The 20,053-nt window shown below is 35.3% G+C and overlaps 1 protein-coding gene across 4 annotated transcripts in view; it reads right to left on the reverse strand.

Annotated features, from left to right (window-relative positions):
* Positions 1-20,053, reverse strand: part of LOC149799341 (DNA-dependent ATPase/E3 ubiquitin-protein ligase HLTF-like) — a 125,037-nt gene that overhangs the window by 14,868 nt on the left and 90,116 nt on the right. For 3 of the 4 annotated variants that reach the window (XR_016421161.1, XM_089958663.1, XM_089958665.1), the window contains 4 exons: positions 17,559-17,686; positions 12,530-12,711; positions 9,584-9,712; positions 2,126-2,238 (listed from right to left, as the gene is read on the reverse strand). Coding sequence is in view for 3 of the 4 variants with exons in the window: in XM_089958663.1 (XP_089814789.1) it covers positions 2,126-2,238; positions 9,584-9,712; positions 12,530-12,711; positions 17,559-17,686 (552 nt within the window). In the remaining variant the exon portion in view is untranslated. Of the gene's footprint in view, positions 1-2,125; positions 2,239-6,639; positions 8,455-9,583; positions 9,713-12,529; positions 12,712-17,558; positions 17,687-20,053 lie in introns of those variants that run through there. The other variant, XM_089958664.1, reaches the window with a different exon arrangement.

The raw sequence follows: 20,053 nt of genomic DNA on the forward strand, positions 1-20,053 counted from the left end.
ATATGGTGATGCAAATGTCTTTTGTGCAATTGGAGATGATGCTGGCAAAGACTGTCCAGAGTGGAGGCCAACTATACTCACAGAATGTCACCTATCAAGAATATGGTAATTTTCAGCCGATCACTATACAGGTCCTTCCTTAGAGTGGAATGTTCGATCTCAGTTGGGTACTGTTGGTACTTAACTGGGCATAGTTTGCCTTAAGATTCTTTTGGCGCTGTAGTTTGTATACTGACTCATGAGAGTGCCAGTGTTCTGGTACCTGGTAGACATACTGGACAAAGACGTTACTTCCTTTTATTTAAAGGCAAGATTGATTGTAGAGTTGACCTGTTGTGACCAGAAATGCATGGCAGAGTCCTGTTGTGTTGGAACAGTGCCATTTTATCTTCCATGCTGTTATCCAGTTCTTTATGCTGAAGAAGAGGATATTTGATCCGCAGAACCTGTCCATACTGGCATAGTGGGAGACAATATCATAGTTGGCTTGATTTGATCTCAATCTCTCTTACATGTAGTCAGTAGAAACCAATCGTCAAACTTTTCTGATATCAGGCAATTAGATTTTACAGAAAATGGTTTGTGAAAATGAGGTAGTGCTGGTGGAACTAGAGCAGTAGATAATATCACCAAAAGAGACAGGTTATGTCAGCATGAATATAATCACCCCCCCACCATATCTCAGAGTGTGCATCTGAATTTTCCCTTTTCTGTTCTAATTTTGCTGGTGTGTCCAGCCACACATTCTGCTTTATGAACCCAAGCAGTGGATGTTACTTGACTGCTACACTATACTGTGTGAACTTACATGTACGACTGGACTCAGATGGTAGCAATAGAGACAATTCATTTCAATAACTATGAGTTTTTTGATGCTATGACAATACATTATCTATATAAAATGTACCTGTATGTCTCCAAACTAAGCAAACACTATATAGCGAAAAGCATACCTTAGGAACCTATATGAAAACTGCAACCTTGAGTTTTCTATATCAAAAAACATTACATAGAGAACACAATAAGATATTATTTATTTGAATTCCCCAAATCTAGAGGCTGCAGAAATGACCAATGTAGTTTAATACAGAAGGGCGCCTATGCTTACAACAAAGATGGAATTCTACAATATATAGAAAGATAGGAAGGAGCAAGAAAAAAATTGGAAATTTAGATTATCTGCTTGAAAGAAGAAACTCCTTCAACTTGCTCAGATATGAAATAACCTAAAATTCTTGAAGGGTTGAGAGATGTCAAAAGTGGAAGAAGCCACTGGGTTATACAAGATTTTGTTGCTCCAAAGCAAAATTAGTTTGCTTTTGACCTCATTTGGTCTAATGCTATTTAGTGGTTTTTGGCAATCAGACAATTAAAGACCTTTTTACACATATTAAAGGTTTTCCTGCTAGAATGCTTTCTGTAAAATGTGGTCTAAGTTTTAAGATGGTCTTTTTGAAGACATTTTAGATGTTTTATATTTTTAGACATATATGCCATATGGCATCTTTTGCACCAACTTGAAAAAGGACCTATACCCTGATTGTCTCTGCCAAACTTAGTAGAGTGAATGTGAAAAGTGATTGGAAGCAAGAATTGTTCAGACATGCCAAATGCTGGGCCATGTCATAAGCTAACTACCTTATGAAAAAGTGTGCCAAACTAATTCAAATATTTAACTGAACTTTTAATTATGACTATCTCTTAAAAAAGTTTAATTTCATCACGACAAGCATATACAACAGCTGAAAAATCTTTCTTGAGAGAAATTTTTAGAATGTGAAAGAGACTGTGGATAGAATAATTTCTAAAATACATTACAAATTATAAAGCAGGTGCAAATAAGGTTATGGGAAATAAACCTTTCTGCCTGTTGTCTTTAAGATACCCATGATCTTCAGAATATAAATTTATCAAAATTCCAAAGAAGATCATAAAAAGATTCAACACGAACCATCAACAAAACTTCCATGCAATGCTTCAACACAAGCTTCAAAAACAACATTAATATCGAACATTCCACAATCAACCAAAACAAAAAGGCTACAAGAATGTCATCTATTAAGGGCAGCCTTTACTGCGCTAATGATTCATGATCTGCTTTAGTTATAAAAACAGGCCTTCTCACCAAAGTGGTACTTCCAGCACTTTAAGAAATGATGTGAATTGGGAGACAACAATACTTTTGACAGTTGGATCCTCACGTCTTAACTGCAGCAAGGCATTCATCAATGCATCCACCTGTTGTGAAATATGAAAGTGATTTTACATACTACCAGATATATAACATTTACATATCAATATAGGGAAATCATATCTCACTTTGTATAACTGAATGGGGAGATATAAACCAAAGTATGTACCTTCCAATATGTATGTGTCTGTATGTCTATATGTGTGGGTATGCAGCACACGTGTTTATTTTGGTAATTTTTAATTCATTGTAAAATTTATTAAAATGAACTTCTTTCACATTACTTGTAATGAAAGCAAAGTAATATTTTTTGTTTGAAATACATCTCTTTGTGGGAATATACCAAGGGTACCTTCATCCTTTGTAATGTAGCTGTATATTTCCATTTGTATAATTAAAGACACTTGCTCAGAATGGGGGATGATGTCATTCTGACTCGGGTATGATGGATATGCGACAATATACAAGTCATTAAGTGTTGTGAATTACTATTTGGCATAATGACACATATTCAGGTTATATAATTGTGGTAATATTTTGTGGTATAAGCTGTTTTAGTCAGTACTTAACTGATATGTCACATGCTTTGAATTTAGCAATTTTGGACTCATATGTGTATTGTCATGAAAGTAATAAAGATGGATATTTAACTAAAAATAACAGAAGTAAAATCAAGCTACGAGAGAGAGAGAGAGAGAGAGAGAGAGAGAGAGAGAGCAATGGGGTAACTGATGTAGCGGCAGATAAGGCACATAGTATGCTAGAATAACAGTATTACCATTACCAATTTCATGTCTCAATGCAAAACAAAGGAAAGCAACCTTTCCTGTACATTGTTCTCCTAGTATAATTACCTCATCAAAGTCACATTAGGAATATAAACCCTACTAGCTCCTGAAGCCAGCCCTACCAAAAGACGGCAATTTCTTTTCTATGTTAATATTATACAGACAAAGGGCAATAACTGTTATACATTACCACTCCTTGTCATTCAAGGGTGGCACCAGTTACCAAATGCTCACATTGTGGGGAGGTTAGAAGGGTAAAGTAATGTGATCGGGTATATATTCAAGGTAAGACATAATTTGCTGAAATGTTTTACTTCACTGTCGAATACATTCCCAATCAAATTACCATTAGGAGAATAGGTAACAAGTAGATGGAATGTTGAACATGTTACCTGTACCTTGGTTAACCTCTTGGGAAGAAGATTGGAGCCCCAATATAAATGTTAACTAACCCCTTATCTCATGTGTAGCACAAACAGCGGCACCTGGTTAAGTCTGGGAGGAAAAAAGGGGATCTTACCACATGAAGGTAAATTGAGTGAATGCTGTGAATTGTGTCCATTCAGAGGTTGAGCTGATGTTAACTGGGTCTGGTAGCTGCTTGTGCGACTGAAACAGTGTTTTTCGCTGTGAAGCCAAGTCTCAGAAAAAAGTCAAGGAGGTTGACTGTGCATATCAACCGATGAACTCGATCTTATAAGTAGTAAAAAGATAACAGTCAAAGGCAAAGCTCGCAGAGAGTGCTCTTAATTCATGAACAGAGATCTTCATGAGACTTCTCTGTCCTAGTTATATGTCAGAGAATGTTATGCATACTACCCACTTCAACCATGATGAGACTCCCTGGCTTCTGGGGTTATATCCTATGTTATGATGACTGTTTGATTGGCCACTGACAACAACCAATTCCTGGAGACGAAACTGAACTGCATCATAAGGAACGCGGAGCTATCTGATTGATCATGAAAGGTAAAATAGATCAAAAGGGAGGGCACGTGATTCCCTGACTTTGCATATCTAAGTGAACATTATCAGGAAACAGGTTTTGTATCAAAGGAACTTTAACTAGGTCATGGGAAAAGGTTTGAATTTGTTTGAATTTATTTAAGTCAGAACGCAGAAAAGATTTCATATAGGAAACAGTGTGATGAGTTATAGCTATATATGTCACAGCTGGACAAGTCAGAGATATCTTTAAAGCTATGATGAAGATCCTGCCTGCCATGATGACAGAATGTGTCCGATACAAAGGTAGCTCTTAATACTTTGATCCACCTCTTATCTTCGCATAGGCAAAGAACAAGGTGGGACAGAGGCACTTGAAGAGATTCTAATTTAAACTTTGCAACAGTCCCTGAAAATGTGCTGATTCCCTTCATAGGCCTTGAACATCGAGGATCTTCTAGCTGGTGAAATTTGTTCCGTGATTGAATTGTTGAAATGCGCCTGCTACAAGGCTCAAGGGACAGGAGTTAAGCGTGAAGGACAATACAGTCTAGACAAGTATGGAACACAACAGTCTGAGCTTATTTGAGAAGATTCGGCCAGGCTGGGATCGTCTTGGATAAATCAAGATCACTGATATTGGATTTGTCATATCTGAGAGGGGCAATCAGAACTGTTTTGCCCTTGTGGCCCCTCAATATCTTTATGATTTTTGGAACTAAGATCATTGGTGATTATGCAAAGGCCCACAGACAGTCCCTACTGAAAAGAAGAGCTGTGAAGGACCAAGCATTGTGATCTGGGACTGGGAAAATGAAGGTGGATAGTTTATAATTCCATGGATTTTAAAGTGTTTGATCATTTGACAATTCAGTAGCAGGAAAATCGGATGCAAGCCCAATAGATGTAGGAACCATTCTGTATAGAGAATTGGATACCTCCTTGACAGATTATAAGCCAAGACATTGAGTCTGTGGGGAATATGTTTGATATGGGTGTTGCGTTACAAAGTGTGCACCAACGGCTGAATACCCAGAGCAAAATGCAGAGTTTGGGTGACTTGGTTTCACCCTGTTTGAGGAGGTGCATCATAGCCACCAAGATTGTTTAATATGATGAGCATGATCTTGTTCTGAAGACGGTTACTCCAAACTGAAAGCTTTGATAGCTCTCATCTCCATGGAAATGTGAGCATATGTGTGTCAGGTCGAAACTGATAGCAAATTCGTTCAGATCGATAGAGAGGTTGACTGATTTCATTTTATTTAGTTGTGGATGAAGTATGAACTGATTTAGATGACCAGTGATGGAAATGAACTTGCAACTGTCCACTAGAAAAAAATATGTGAAGGAAAAACTTTGCATAGGGAAAGGGTTGGTAAAACTTAAACTTTAGTCCCTCTGAGGCAATCTTGATCGAATACTGGCTTGGTGGAAAGAGGTCTATCCAATACTGTTTGAAAAACAAAAGAGTTGGGCACCTACTGAATAATTCCCTGTGGCATTGGAAGACACCTATTAATGTTGAGAGAACAGAGATGCTGGTGTAGAGAAACTTTTTTTTTTGTTTCATATTCCCTCAATATGAGTGCCTCATTTAGTAGATTGTCTTCATGTACAGCCTTAGGATCATGGTTGGATTTTGGGTTGTGCAGTGATCAATCCTGTTTCTCCTTCTCTCTAGTCATCACCATATTGAGGGTGAATTAGAGATGATATATAAGGTGATGGTTGTTGCGTAGAACAATGTATATTCAGCTTGGGTCTGTTTGCTTCTTCACTTCCTATCTTGCCAATGAAGTGCCAATCAAACTTCGACTTGGTAAGTCTTGTTTAATTTATCAATTAGAGATGATATATAAGGTGATGGTTGTTGCATAGAACAATGTATATTCAGCTTGGGTCTGTTTGCTTCTTCACTTCCTATATCTTGCCAATGAAGTGCCATCCAAAAAGGTGTTCTCTAGTTCAGGGCTGGATATATATTGCTGGCCTTGTCTGCAAGCCTGAAAATCACCAGAGATGATAAGTACAACAATGAAGACATGGACACTATATTGCAAACAAGCTTCAATGAGGTGTGAGAAAGTCCTTTTGCACCATAAAGAAGTAGACTGACAGCATCTTTGCTCGTGCCTATCGCTGGGAGACATGTGAAGAATGCATCAGATTGGGTCTTATACAAATGAGATTGCAAAAGATGACTATCATAAGAAGGAAAGGTTTTACAATTATCTTGGTCACTGATCCTAGCTGATTGACTCTTCAATTTCCTTTATTTGTCTTGACTACAGGGGAAGATGGAAGGAAAGGCTGACTTTCTCGTCATTTAAAACAATTGAGGACTTGACACTGTCTGCCAAAGTAGCAAAGGTGGTAAGGGACTTTCTGAGCTCTGCAATATCCCTGGTACATTGCTCTGTTATTGCTTTAAAGCAATATTCATTCTGCTCTGTGGTGATATCTTGACCTGAACTGGTTTATCTTGACACTCAGTCATCTTGTTATAGATTAAGATCATTATCTATATAATACTGACGAGGCATGCCCATCATATCTAAGTCAGTTGCAGTCCAAGAGAGTAAGCCATGATTAAATGGCTGGTTGCATTCGGCTGGATGGTATGGACTGAAAGCCAGACAACTGGATGGTATGGTTGGCTTACAACTGAAGTGTAGATAGATGGTATTGGTCAAGAGCTCGATGGCTTGGATGCACCTGGATGGCATGGCTCATTTGGGTCATTTCTAAACCAGATGTGCCTGATCTTACAGGCCTAAAGGCAAGGAAATGCGGGATTCTTGGCTAAAACAGGGAGACAAAAGATTGGGAAGACTTCACCAGGAGTAATCAACCATGCACCTACAAATTCAGAGACAGGATAGACTATGGAAAAGTGGTAGCTTCATCCATTCCCTGATATATAATGGTGTGCTCCACTAGAATGGCCAAAGACTCAATATAAGGTGAATGTTCAAATTTTTTTTACTCCTGTCCCTTGATTTGCCATTTTACTCCTTGTTTCTTCCATAGTAGTACATGTCAATCAAGTATTATCCAACAAAGTAGTACACATGCTACTCGCTGCTGCTGATTTACACTTTGCGCATGGGAGACCAGAGTCAATAAATTTCTCAATGACTTGAATTATTGCATTTAGAATACTTAGTTATCATAGTGAATTCTAAATGCAAAAAAAAACTATAAAAAAAAGAATTGTTAATTGAATTAAAGAGTGCCAGAGACACCTTCCATACCAGGGGTGATAAATAAATAGACAATTTATGCAAACACGAATATCAACACATTCTATTACAATGTAGCCATGTACAGCCATGCTGTCTGAGAATGCATAAACTAGGTCTGTATAGGTGCAAAATTTTTAATACGTCCAAAAATAACAAAAATCCTCAACAGATGGGATGAAAGTAGCATACATTTCCAATGGATTTATGGAGGCAAAGTGAACAATGGTGTCTGTTCACAGTGGAAGCTTAAAACTAATGTGACTTTTAGCTAGCAAGGAGAGTTAATAGGCAAGAACTATTGCCCTTTGTCTATATAATATGGACAGAAAAGATAATTTCATCATTAAGAGGGCAGGATTTGGGAGATAATAGGGTTTATATTCCTAAGGTTAATGTGATTCGGGAATGAACGTGAAGGAGAAATTATATTCCGTAAAACACGCTCATTCAATTTTGAATTCACTTTACCCCATGATTCACTGGACATAGCAGACATGAAATCAGGAGTTTAGAGAACAAGTTGAAAATTGTGCCTAAATCTCCTGGTTTTAACTTGAGTATGCAGTATTTCATATTTTTGTTGGCAAACTGGAACTAAAACCAGATAGTTTTTGGTGAAAGTTGTAATGGCTAACAAAACTTATCTTGAATCATATGAAAACATATCCTTTTTAAAATGTGGATTTTTTTTTCTCAAGTGTATGATCAAACCTATTGCAAGGTGTACAAGAATTAATGGGGGAATCATTTACTCTCCTTCCTTAACCATTTTAGAATAGTCTTTTACAGCTACTGGTGATACTCCCTGAGGGCCTATGATTCTAAATGTCTGATGTCTTGAGGGCAGCTTCAAGTAGCCATAAGAAATGTTGGCTCAATAACAGGGGGGCTTACGGAATATAACTGAATTATAAAAGCACATAATGATTTCACCTGCGTGCGTTACTGATGGACATCAAACAAACAATAATAATTAAATGCCAAACTACAAATAAATTCACTGGAAGCTTGGTAAATGTTGAATGAAAAATACTATTGCATTAAAAAGAAAGGGTTTAAATACAGATTTAGAAGGGTTCCATGAGGTCACTGTTGTCAAAAGTGAGAGAAAGTTGATAAATTTTACATCAGGGATGCCGGGGGCCATTTAGTGTGTATACAGGATAGTGATCATTTAAAATTTACTTGCCTTCGTGTATATGTAAATATGCAAAGTGTGTTTCCATTTTCTGGCAAGAAGGGCTGAATTTGGAGATAGTAGCTGTCAATGTGAGCCAGTAATCTATTTGATGGAGAAAATATATTATGATGTAACACCCACTAAGATATACTAGTAAAATTAAGACTATATCCTTTATGGACAGTTATTAATGACACAGACATTAGATATATTAAAATTACAAAGCTGACCTTCATGATCACTAACAGTTTCTCCAGGTTTTATATAATATCTCCATTTTCCCAATCCCATCTCAACATCTAACATGTAGGGGAGGGCACAGGAGTAGAAATCTAAAGTACTCTGCAGAGGTCTCGCTAGGAATTTGAAACTAGGATTCCAGGACTCCCATTTTGGTAAAAACAGGAGTCCCACCATCAAAAGTTGCAGTCCCTTCTTTCCTACAGAATCAATACAGATATCAGTGAATCTATTTTTTGATGGAGAGGTTTTCGTAATGTAATCACTCACTTTAATATAGCTTCATTACAACAGTCCTTTGATGGGATTGCAAATTTATAGTTTATTTATTTGTCTACATACTTGTAGTAATTTTAGGTAATGGTTAAATAGTATTTGATTTGCTGTTTTATCCATATTTTTGCAAATACGTGTCAAGTCAGAAAACAGCTTAGACCTTAAAGCGCATCTCGCGAATTCCACAACATTGCATTGTCTAATACATTTCTGACCTACATAAATTGCATTTTAAAGTTAAATCTTCAATAAAATAATACCTAGACTTTGCTTTCACTGATTTGCATATTTTTCTGAATATATTTGCCCGATGATTTATGAAAACAGACAAGCTAATAAAAGGGTACATCCCAGACTTAGCAAAGTCCGCCATTATTTCCCGTTAGGCCTACTGGTTCACTTACAGTTTCAAACTAATTTTGTGACAAAGTAGTGTACAAGAGGCAGTTAGTATATATCTAGATCACTGATTCTGATCTTATAACACATTTGTATGTTTTATCATCAAAGGATATCATGCAGAAAATGGATACTTGCTACCTTACTTGAAAAATGGTTAATGGTCAATCAGCTATCAAAACATATGCTTGTAAATGGGCAAGATTGTTTGTCAACGTAATAGATCTCTGACCCTGTATGCATGTATAAAACTCACAAAAAACTATCTTGAGGTTCTGAGTGTATAAAGGAGGAAATTTGTAACAACTCCTCTTACCTTAGTACTTGATTTCCAATCCCCAGTTTGAATTTGCCTTCTACAGTCTTCCTCTATATCCTCTGGGGGCATTTCCCACAGTTTCTCAATGTCTATAGCACTTCTGCATAAAGGGCACTTGGGGCCAGTCTAAAATAGATGCTTATTTATGGTATACTATGGTACGGCATCTTGAGAAATATGTCAAGATTACTTTAACGACCCATAAGAAATGACTTGGTTATAGACACCAGAGGCACATCAAAGACTCCTCCCAGCAATAGCCCTACCATCATTCCTTCCCCAGCAATAGCCCTACCATCATTCCTTCCCCAGCACATAAACATTTGTGTTTCATTTTAGATCACACTGTACTGATTCAAAGATGTGCCAGACCATTCCTACTGTGCCAAGTTGATTTTACATCCTGCCAGGTAAACGTTTCAACAGCTTGCCCTTTTTTGGTTGCAAAATGCCCCTTTTTGAGCACGGTTAACCAACACAGGTCACTTACAAGGTTGATCAAATTTTGATGATTGTAAACAACAACACATTTTCCCCATAATCTCCACTGATTAAGACCATGTGGTGATGCAGGAATATTGATAAAGGATGTATTTATTTATCTGAACTACATGTGGAAGTGTCTTTCACACTGATCCATTTCCTTCCAATTAACATAATGACTTATGTACTCAATTTAATTACAATGTTTGTATCGGCTTAATTAGCAGTATGGCTGTTGCCAAATGACAAACATTGCTTAGCAGTCCATTAACACCATGCAATTATTGATAAAGATGTTCTTTGTATATCGTTACTGAACCACTCTAAGCAGAGAGTACACTCACAGGATAATGTTTTAAAGATGCAGTTGAGTTGAAGATCAGAACAATTTAATTGCCTTTCCAAACATTATTTGTTTTGCCAGTCTATAGATGGGCATGATCAATTTGTTGTTTTTTTATGATGTGATGTTGTGTTCACTTTGATGTCCAAGAATTTACAATAAATAACTCTGGATTGCATTGTATTAAATTGGAACTATCAGAAAGAATGTTGCTGACCAGTTTCAGTTAGTTACGTGTGATTTAATGCCATTCATTAGTTTATTGCTCCAAAGCTACAAGTCATGCACGAAATCTCTATTACCATCTTAGAGGTATTTTGCATTACCGAAAGAACAAAATCAACGGGTGTACTAAATGCTCATGACTTTATGGCATTCTTTTTTAAGGTACATCTAATGAACATGTGAAAACAGATTCTGCCATTCAAAAAATGAAATCATTTTTCACTGTGGAATTTAAAGAGTGCATAATAAAAATGAAGAGATATAATGCCTAGTAAAATTAAGATGTTTTATTGGCCACATATAATCACTGTTTTTATAAATATTGTTACTATTTTAAATTTGTGCTTATATTTATCAATTTATTTCATTTACTTTCAAGCATTACTGGTACATGAACATCCTGCAAAGGAAAGATGAAAGATGAACATTAATACTCAGTGTGAATGCATTTAGTATTTTTACTGGCACGCATTGTTGTGGAACACATCTGAAATAGGCTATTTGTAAACTTTACAAGAGAACTACTCTGAAAATTTCCTAATTTAATAATAATAATAATAATAATAATAATAATAATAATAATAACAATAATTATCATAATAATAATAATAATAATAATAATAATAACAATAATAATAATAATAATGATGCAGTTTATTATAGGCTTTTAAAAGCATATATCATTCACAAAAAGCATATTATTTCATTGCAAATTGATGTTATTATTATTATTTATAACAGTTATATTATTATTATTATTATTATTATTATTAATTATTATTATTACTATTAACAAAATTATTTACAATGTAATGTCATTTTGCGAATGATATATGTGTTTAAAGTGTTCTTTTTGGAGATTATTTATCATACCTTTTTTGATTCTGGGTGAACACTTAACATTTGGTTAAGTTTCCTAATTCAAGACATAATTCTTTATGCATAACATCGTCTCTATTAATATCATGCATCTCATTGCTTTATTTTATTTGGCAACATTTCATCCCAAGATTAAACTGCTGTGATTCACATGTAATGGTATAATTAAACACATAACTGAAGAGCATTGTGTAGCATTCGCAACTACTTCATGTAGACATATGAAGAGCCTAATCATTGGGTAGAAAATTAACGTTTCATTCCAATATGTACAAAATTACTCTACATGTACAATTGACAATTTTGACCAGAACACACATTTTGTGAAACATTTAGTAGAAACTATGGCTAAATTCAAGTAGTAAAGCTCTGTAAACCCCTTACTACATCATTTAAAATTCATACACTATTTAAAGAGCTATCAAACTGAAATTAAATCCATAATATAAGGGCGGACATCACACCACAAACTGTGTTTGAACAAAAGGAAATAATCAATCTGGACCAAATTAATTGTGAAGTCTGGGACATATGGATGAACAGATTTTGCTATACTAAATATAACAGTTTCCACCAAAATTCTATCTGAGTTGTATAATGTTTTAGTTATCAGATATTCAAATTACAGAGCAGTGAATAATTTCTATGTTTCTGTATTACATAAATATATTACCTTGATATTGGCAGGAACCAGTTAATAAATGACACAGAATGAACTAAAACAGTTTTTCTTATGGAAATTCTATATTTCTTATATATATATATATATATATATATATATATATATATATATATATATATATATATATATCTATATCTATATCTATATCTGTGTGTGTGTGTGTGTGTGTGTGTGTGTGTGCAAGTTTACTATTTACTTAAATTGGGAAATTCATTAACTGTCCTTGATATGGAGGTGATTGCTAAGGCATGTTATTACTATGTTTGTTATCAAATCAAGCTGACATGAGCATTACAGTGACAAAATGACCCTTGGCCATTATCCTTCCTACCATTTCCTTCATGATTACATCCTTAATGCAGGACTTGCAAAATACGTGAGCACACTTGGTGATAACAGGAGATTTCAGACCCTCCAAACAAACTGGACATTCCTCATCCGAGTCAGAACGCATTACTTTGTCTAATGCATCTATCAGCTTCTCCCACGACCCCTCAGAACTTTGACAGCTATCTATTAAGTAAATAGAGAATCTCAAAATGATAATTTATTTATTTCCAAACGATGTACTGTATACACACACCTGATGCTCTTGGTCCAACAAAAAACAACACAGAACATGATCATCCAGTGCATTATGCACCAGCGGATCATGGTATATTTTGTTTGTTAGTGCATTTAGTCTTTGGTAATAGCAATGGACCCATCGCCCAATGTATGTTACATGTTTAAATTAGTCTTAGCAAGTGTATATATATACATAGGTACAGGATGTGGATCGTAATTGTTTCCAAGTTATGATCCTAGAGCTGAGTCCTTGCAGGTAGCAATGGACCAAAGGAACAATGACAGCTCCGTGCATTTGTCTTAGTATGACCAGTAAGTGTACATATAGTTATTCATTGGCAATCACAATAGTTACTTTTTTATAACGAACTTATATCGGTAAGGAAATAATTCAAGACATCTCACAGGGTTATCAGTCTAATGTGTTGATGCTTGGTTCATTATCACAATTGAAAATGTTTTAAAAATTGAGATAAACAACTTAAGAGTTATTTAATTGGAAAATGTTAGACCAAGTCTGATTTTTTTTACCCACAGTAACATTCAGATGAAAGCCGTATGCTTAAAATATATTCCTCTTTGTTCCTTACATTTATATTTAGTTATATCTAGGTCTTCTTTAACTAATGTATAGTGCCCATTTAAACACCAATGGCTTTCTTCTCCATTGTGGCATATATCTCTGTGGATTAAAACTGGAAAATGAATCGCTATCAATGAGACTAAAATGAGGGGTGTTGCAGGTGGTAGAGTATACTAATATTAATGTAATACTCACCCGTCACTATTGCCTTGCTTTCCTTTCCAGGATGAAAGATTATACTCTCATCTACGATCATAATTTATTCTTCCATGAGAAGGAAAACTCCAAAACAGAACAACTATGAACATCATTTCATATTTATTTGGAAGTAGAACAGACCTAGGTTGAGGGAAGAAACTCTTGGAATTAGGTATTACATAACTAAAATAGGTTTTGACTTAGAACCTCCAACACCATATTGCAATAGCATTAAACCAAAACTAGTCACTGTTGCCTTGCTGAATTTAACAGCTTGGTGTGAAGCTGTTGGCATCAAAAAACTGTTTATAATCATCATTATTGTAGCAGTCTCCACTGCTGGAGACTGGCAGCCATTCTGGTGATGGTTTGTGCTTTAAATAGTGGGTGCAAGGAAAAGGGACCAAAACTAAAAGTTGAAAGTGTGTAATTGTCATAATGCAACTCAAATAAATCCTCTAATGAGGAATAATTAAGAATGGTCTATGAAGCAGCAATAGCCCTAACTTCGTGGTCATTATTTCTAACAAACTAAAGGTCCTTTTCCATGAGAGAATGATAATTGCCTCTGATGATGAGGTCAGTCCACATGGAAACAGGAATATGTCAGTAAAGCCTTTACTATGTATAAAGAGATGTTTCAGCTTGTTCTCCCTTTTGAAGCACCTAGTTGTAAATTGCTAACTTGGCAGAGAAGTCGAACTTCTTCATTCAAAGCACTAATGTGATTGAGGTGATGTGATTTTGATTTTTAACGTAGCTTTAACAATTTTTCAGTCATATCGCTACGATGTCTGCAATGTGGCAGTTTATAGTGATGTCTAGCACTGGGGCATCATGCAGCAGACATGTAGCATGATGTCCCACCCAGTCACATTATCCTGACACCAGAGCGACCAGTCCTAACACTAACCTCTTAATGCTGAACGCCAAGCGAGGCAGCTGTTAGTACCATTTTTTAAGTCTCTGGTATGACTCGGCCGTGGATCAAACCCACGACCTCCCGCATCTGAGGCGGACGCTCTAACCACTAGGCCACCAGAGCAGTCCTAATGTGATTGAGACTGAGAATACTGATATTATGTGAAGCCTCCTAAGAAAGTTACTTTTTCACCAAAATCTCTGGTTGAAAAAGGAGAGACAAAAGCTCATAAATAATGATGAATTATAACCAGTCTTTGTTATAGACAAGGCATGAGCTTGCTCCTTCTCCTCCTATACACTAATTAGAGCTGGATTGGAGGGGTTGAAAGTGTTCCTTAATGACTACGATAATTTGAAAACATTTGCTATCAACTCTAAAATGAAATAAGCATTTATGTTAATATAGGAATAGCAGGAACACTTATTCAACTGGCAACTAAGACAAATTAGTGTTATAATTAAATGCCAAGATGAAAAAGTAGTATTTTCACTGGCTACAATAGCTGCTTTGCAAATTGTTCTCCGTTTAACTATTTTGATACCATGTTAGGTTAGCGATGTTAGACATATATTGTATGATACAGGTCATAGCTGGGGTTTCTCCAAACATGAGCCTGCAAGTGATAGAGCATAAACATATATCTTATCTAGCCAGTAATAAGAATGTTATAAACATATTTACATTTATCACTCTTCAATTTCCTCACAATTTACTTTCTTAGTTAGTTCTGCAAATCATGTCATGCGAAACCTGATACACATCAAAACTGTACTGTAATTTTGACTACATTTTCAACTGAAATCACATTCTCCTTACTGCAGTGAAAAGACTCCATAAATCCTGTCCAACATAAGCAGAAAAGCAGAATTGAGTTGGATCAACATAAAATCAAAATCCATCCAATCCAGACTGACTGGAAACGTTTTTTCAATGCACATTCATTTCATATATGACTCTACTGTTCAACTCTAAGGAGACCAATTATGACAATTTTATTAAAAAAACTAATGTTGAGCACACAACAAAGTTCACAGGTCTCTGGCCAGTGCTTTGTGCACATTAATACTGGACTGTGAATGACTGAATCTATGGTTGTGTATTTATTTTGAAATATAGCATAAATTCAATTTATTATAGTGTAATCCTTCATTATTAAGAATTATGTAGAAATATGAAATGAGTATATAACAAAAAGGTTTCAGCATTCTATGGGAAATATGAACTTGTTTTCTCAGACTAACACATACTTCCCTCCCAGGTCCTGCAGAAATACTCAGAAATAAAACTTGGTCATATTTACCCATACAAATGCAGTAACCTTTAAATAAAAGTGTGTCTGTTTCTGTGCATACATGTACTTCCCTCTCTTCTCTATGATTTTTTCATTGATGTCTGCACTATGACTTCACCAGTTACAATTGAACAAGGTGTTTTCTTATCTAAAGAGCTTCTCTATATTTGGAGGTTAGTTTAAGCATGAAAAAATGATAAGACCTTTTGTGCTATACGTATAAATTTAAACCTTATTTTAATTTTATAATAGATGAAAATAAGTATGATCCATTATAAATATCCAGATATACACCACACTGAGTCTTGCCTCAAGCGTAAAACGATAAAGATCAAACAGCACTGAATTTCACGTTTAATTGTAGCACATCAACATAAAGCTAAGCCTCAGCTTGAAGCACATCACTTTCAATAGTGCAAAAATGTAACTGGCACACATACACTAGATCCGTGGAAATCAGAACATTTTTAAGGGCAGTTTACTCAGGGACAGAGATAATTTTGAAAATGCTAAGGATGGCAATCAACCAATTCCATTAGTCATGATGACTAATTTTCTAACACCCACAATCTTTTGAACATAAAGAGATTCTTGTAGTCGGCATAAAATGTTCCTTTTAACTGCTGAGTGTTGAAACCATCTCAGTTATTAGTGACAACATTTTCAAACATTAGTTGCTGAGATATATAAATAAGTTGTCCTATAGGCATCATTTGCATGTACGACTAAATTGAAATCAATATAATTCTTTGGTGAAATTTCATTGTTATTATGACCATCCATTCAGGGAATTGTTATTGTTGTTGTTGTGGGCTTAACACCACTTTCAGCCTACGATAGGCTATACATGGTGGCCATTATAACTATGGCAGGAAGGACCTGGTCACGATTCGGGAATAACCACCAACCCACATGAAACTACTAGCAAGCTTCTTCACATACCCACACAGGCAGACTTGCTAGTGACATCACCATGTTGAAGACATTCATAATATCAGCCATATTTGATTTATGATTGACACATTTCTTTTAAAAAAATACCAATTAGGAATCATAAGTAGAATCCCATTGTCCATATGACTTTCCGTTCAAGAGCAGTAGCAATGCCAATGATTTTAGTGTGAGCACAGGGTGACCGCTATATTAGATGTCAGATCAGCACCATTTACATCTCAGGCCAACTAGAAATAACATGATGTCTTGCAGTAAAGATCCCATATTTATAGGAATATCAATAACAAAAATGTCAAGCTGGCCACCATGGCAGCCATAATAGATATGAGATCGGCACTATTTTCAATTTAGGACAAACTAGATCATACGATGAATGTGTGTGAAAAGTTACTTGGCAATCCTGCAACTAGTGTAAAAGGAGTAGCGATAACAACCTTATGATAATGGACGTACAGTCAACGGACAAGGTACAATCTCATAAGATCGTTTGGTCTATGATCAGTAGAGTATCACCCTCACCTAATTAAACACAATTAAAATCAAAGAATTGCTTTTATGAATATAAAATTCCTGAATATAATTTGAAAATTGTGTGGTTAGATTGTTCATATATTTGACAAACAAATCAAGTTACTGTTAATTTTTTACAAATATGAGTTGATTAAAAAGTTGAAATATGCAACTTTTTATGAAGATCATTGAGAACTTTTTATTGAAACTTGTTTATAAGAATAAGAACATTGAAATTCTATTAAGAAACAGATTCGGCCTTGGATAGGAATTAAAAATGCATTCCGCCTTGCAATTTATGTAGAAAAAATATCAAATATCCGTAACTGTACCTAGGGTTGTTTTATTGGATCCTGTAGCCTTGGGAACCAGGATAGGGTGACAACATAGTTGTCTCAGCCTCAATAAAATTACCAGAACTTCTCCATAGTTTTCTAGCAAAGTACCCTCCTCTAAATATCTGAAAATAAAAACATCAATAAAGTCAATTTCCACAACTACTGTATGTGTAACCTAGAGTTGGCTAATCAGATCCATAATGAGCACTGATGGACTAGTATCGCTACATCGATGAATAATTTAATTTTAATAATTTTAGACATGGATATAAAATTATACTAAGTCACGATATTTCCATTTTTGTGCTCCTCACTGCATTTTATGATCATACACAACAGAGAGCTTGGTGAAACGATAACCATGCATGACTCCATTTATTTAATTAAATAACTCTAAGGATTACTCTTCACTCATATGCCATTTTATTCAAGAATTGTTAGTCACTTTCTTTGTTCATCATCATTATAATTAGAGATGCTTGTTCTATCACCATATTTTTAATAAGTGGTTCCACCATGTGAACTTCAGTTTCACCATTTATTAAGTGGATTAGCTACTTTGATGAAATGTGATGCTAGTATCTACGATAATTATGGCATGTCATCTGTGTGAGGGAAATAGTGAAAAGGAAGTTTACAGAATGTTAACAATTAGTCCTAACTCAAACAGAAGCACCTGCTCCCACTGGTAAAATGAATACGTATCATTATCAGTTACTTTTGCACATCAGTCTGCCATGGATGAGACTAATTCATATTACATTCAGCAGAGGACCTTTCATGAGAGTAAAATGACAACCCAAAACAGATATTTGTTTTTAACACATACATGAATCAAATAAACCATTATTCAATTATTTGCATTGGCTTCTGTCTAAAGAGTGCCACAAATCAGATATATATAGGCACTGAGGCACTTTAACACATATTTTCAAACTACTGAAATTAACAATGTTACTTCCAGACATGTGCAACCTATTTCCCCTTATCGGCTAATTTGGGTGAGACAATAGCATTCATAATAACATACATATATAATAATATAACACAAAAATTAAAACTGCAACACAGTCTTGTAGCACCATTTTGAAGCAGATATTCATTGACTATTAGAACACAATTAGTAACGATGTTAGCTTCCTTTGTTAGGTCATCCAACACTTTCTCAACCTCGTCACTGTGGTCATATTCTACTACTTCATTCAATAATCAAGCTAATTGTAAACAAAAATACCAAAGGTAGGTAATTACTGGATAAATAGTGAGTCCTTGGAACTGACTGCACAAACAGCAATAAACAACAATTTGTAATCAGCACTGACATCCACCAAGTCAATGTTCTTAATACAAATTTGCAAGTGCCTCCTGTATGTTGGACTGTGTAGCTGGCGCAGTTAAATACGAGATAATGTGACTTCAAATATCATATTGCCAACATCTCTACATATAATTAACTGAGAGGAATTGCATACAAAAACTTCAATGAGTTTCCATAAAGTTTCTGTTGACGATGAATAAATCCAGAGTATAATTTTAGTTTGGTGTGAATAATCATATTTTCTGCAAATGAGAGACCACTGGATGATATCTACGTCTCATAATTGTATACATTTTATGATCTGCATGGTTTGATAAAACTTAGATAAACTTTATTTTTGGGTCAGCGGATTTTGCATAATCATCATTGTATTTGGAAACTCCAAGAAACGTTGTGACAACATCAATGTTATTGAGAACTACTTCAATTTCCTTTCCATGGAAAACCGCTAATAAGCAGCTCCATAAGACCATTCTTGACAAATCCTATTCAGGCATCGGCCCAGTAATTGTTATCATGTTTTGTTTTGAGGTCATTCTCAGTTTTCAAGAAAACAACACATGGAGGAAATATCCTAGCTTTACCCTGTAATGCTATTTATTGCTGATTAATGTTTCAAGCCTGGTATGAATAATGTTGACATATATTTTGCTTCAATTTTTTAAATATCAAATGCTTTTGTTGTAGGTTTTAACGCCATTTTTCAGCACACAATAGGCTATACATGGTGGCCAGTATTAATGGTGGAGGAAGAACCCAGGAAATCCCCAGAAAGAACCACTGGCCCTCAAGAAGCTACTGGCAATTTTCTCACATACCCACATTGACCGAATCCGAGACTCGAATTTATGCAGACAGAGGTGAGATGGCAGTGATCTATAATGGAGAGTGCTTTAGACCACTCGGCCACTCGGGGCCCCAATATAAAATGCAGGATAAGCTTTATATTTAAATTTGGCCATGGTGAACTATACATTATTGATTTTGTCTAAATACAATATGTTTTTCAAAGTCATTTCCACTTATTATATTTTCAGTTGCTAAATTAGCAGCTTCTGAATTGAACAGTCATCATTAATAATTTATTTTACTTAACCATGACTGACACAGTTCCTGCTGATGGTAGTATAGTTTAAGCATTGGGTTCAATGTTTGGTTGATGAGTCATTAA

This window comes from Sinohyriopsis cumingii, chromosome 5, assembly GCF_028554795.1.
Source record: "Sinohyriopsis cumingii isolate HCF-2022 chromosome 5, ASM2855479v2, whole genome shotgun sequence".
NCBI classification, from domain to species: domain Eukaryota; kingdom Metazoa; phylum Mollusca; class Bivalvia; order Unionida; family Unionidae; genus Sinohyriopsis; species Sinohyriopsis cumingii.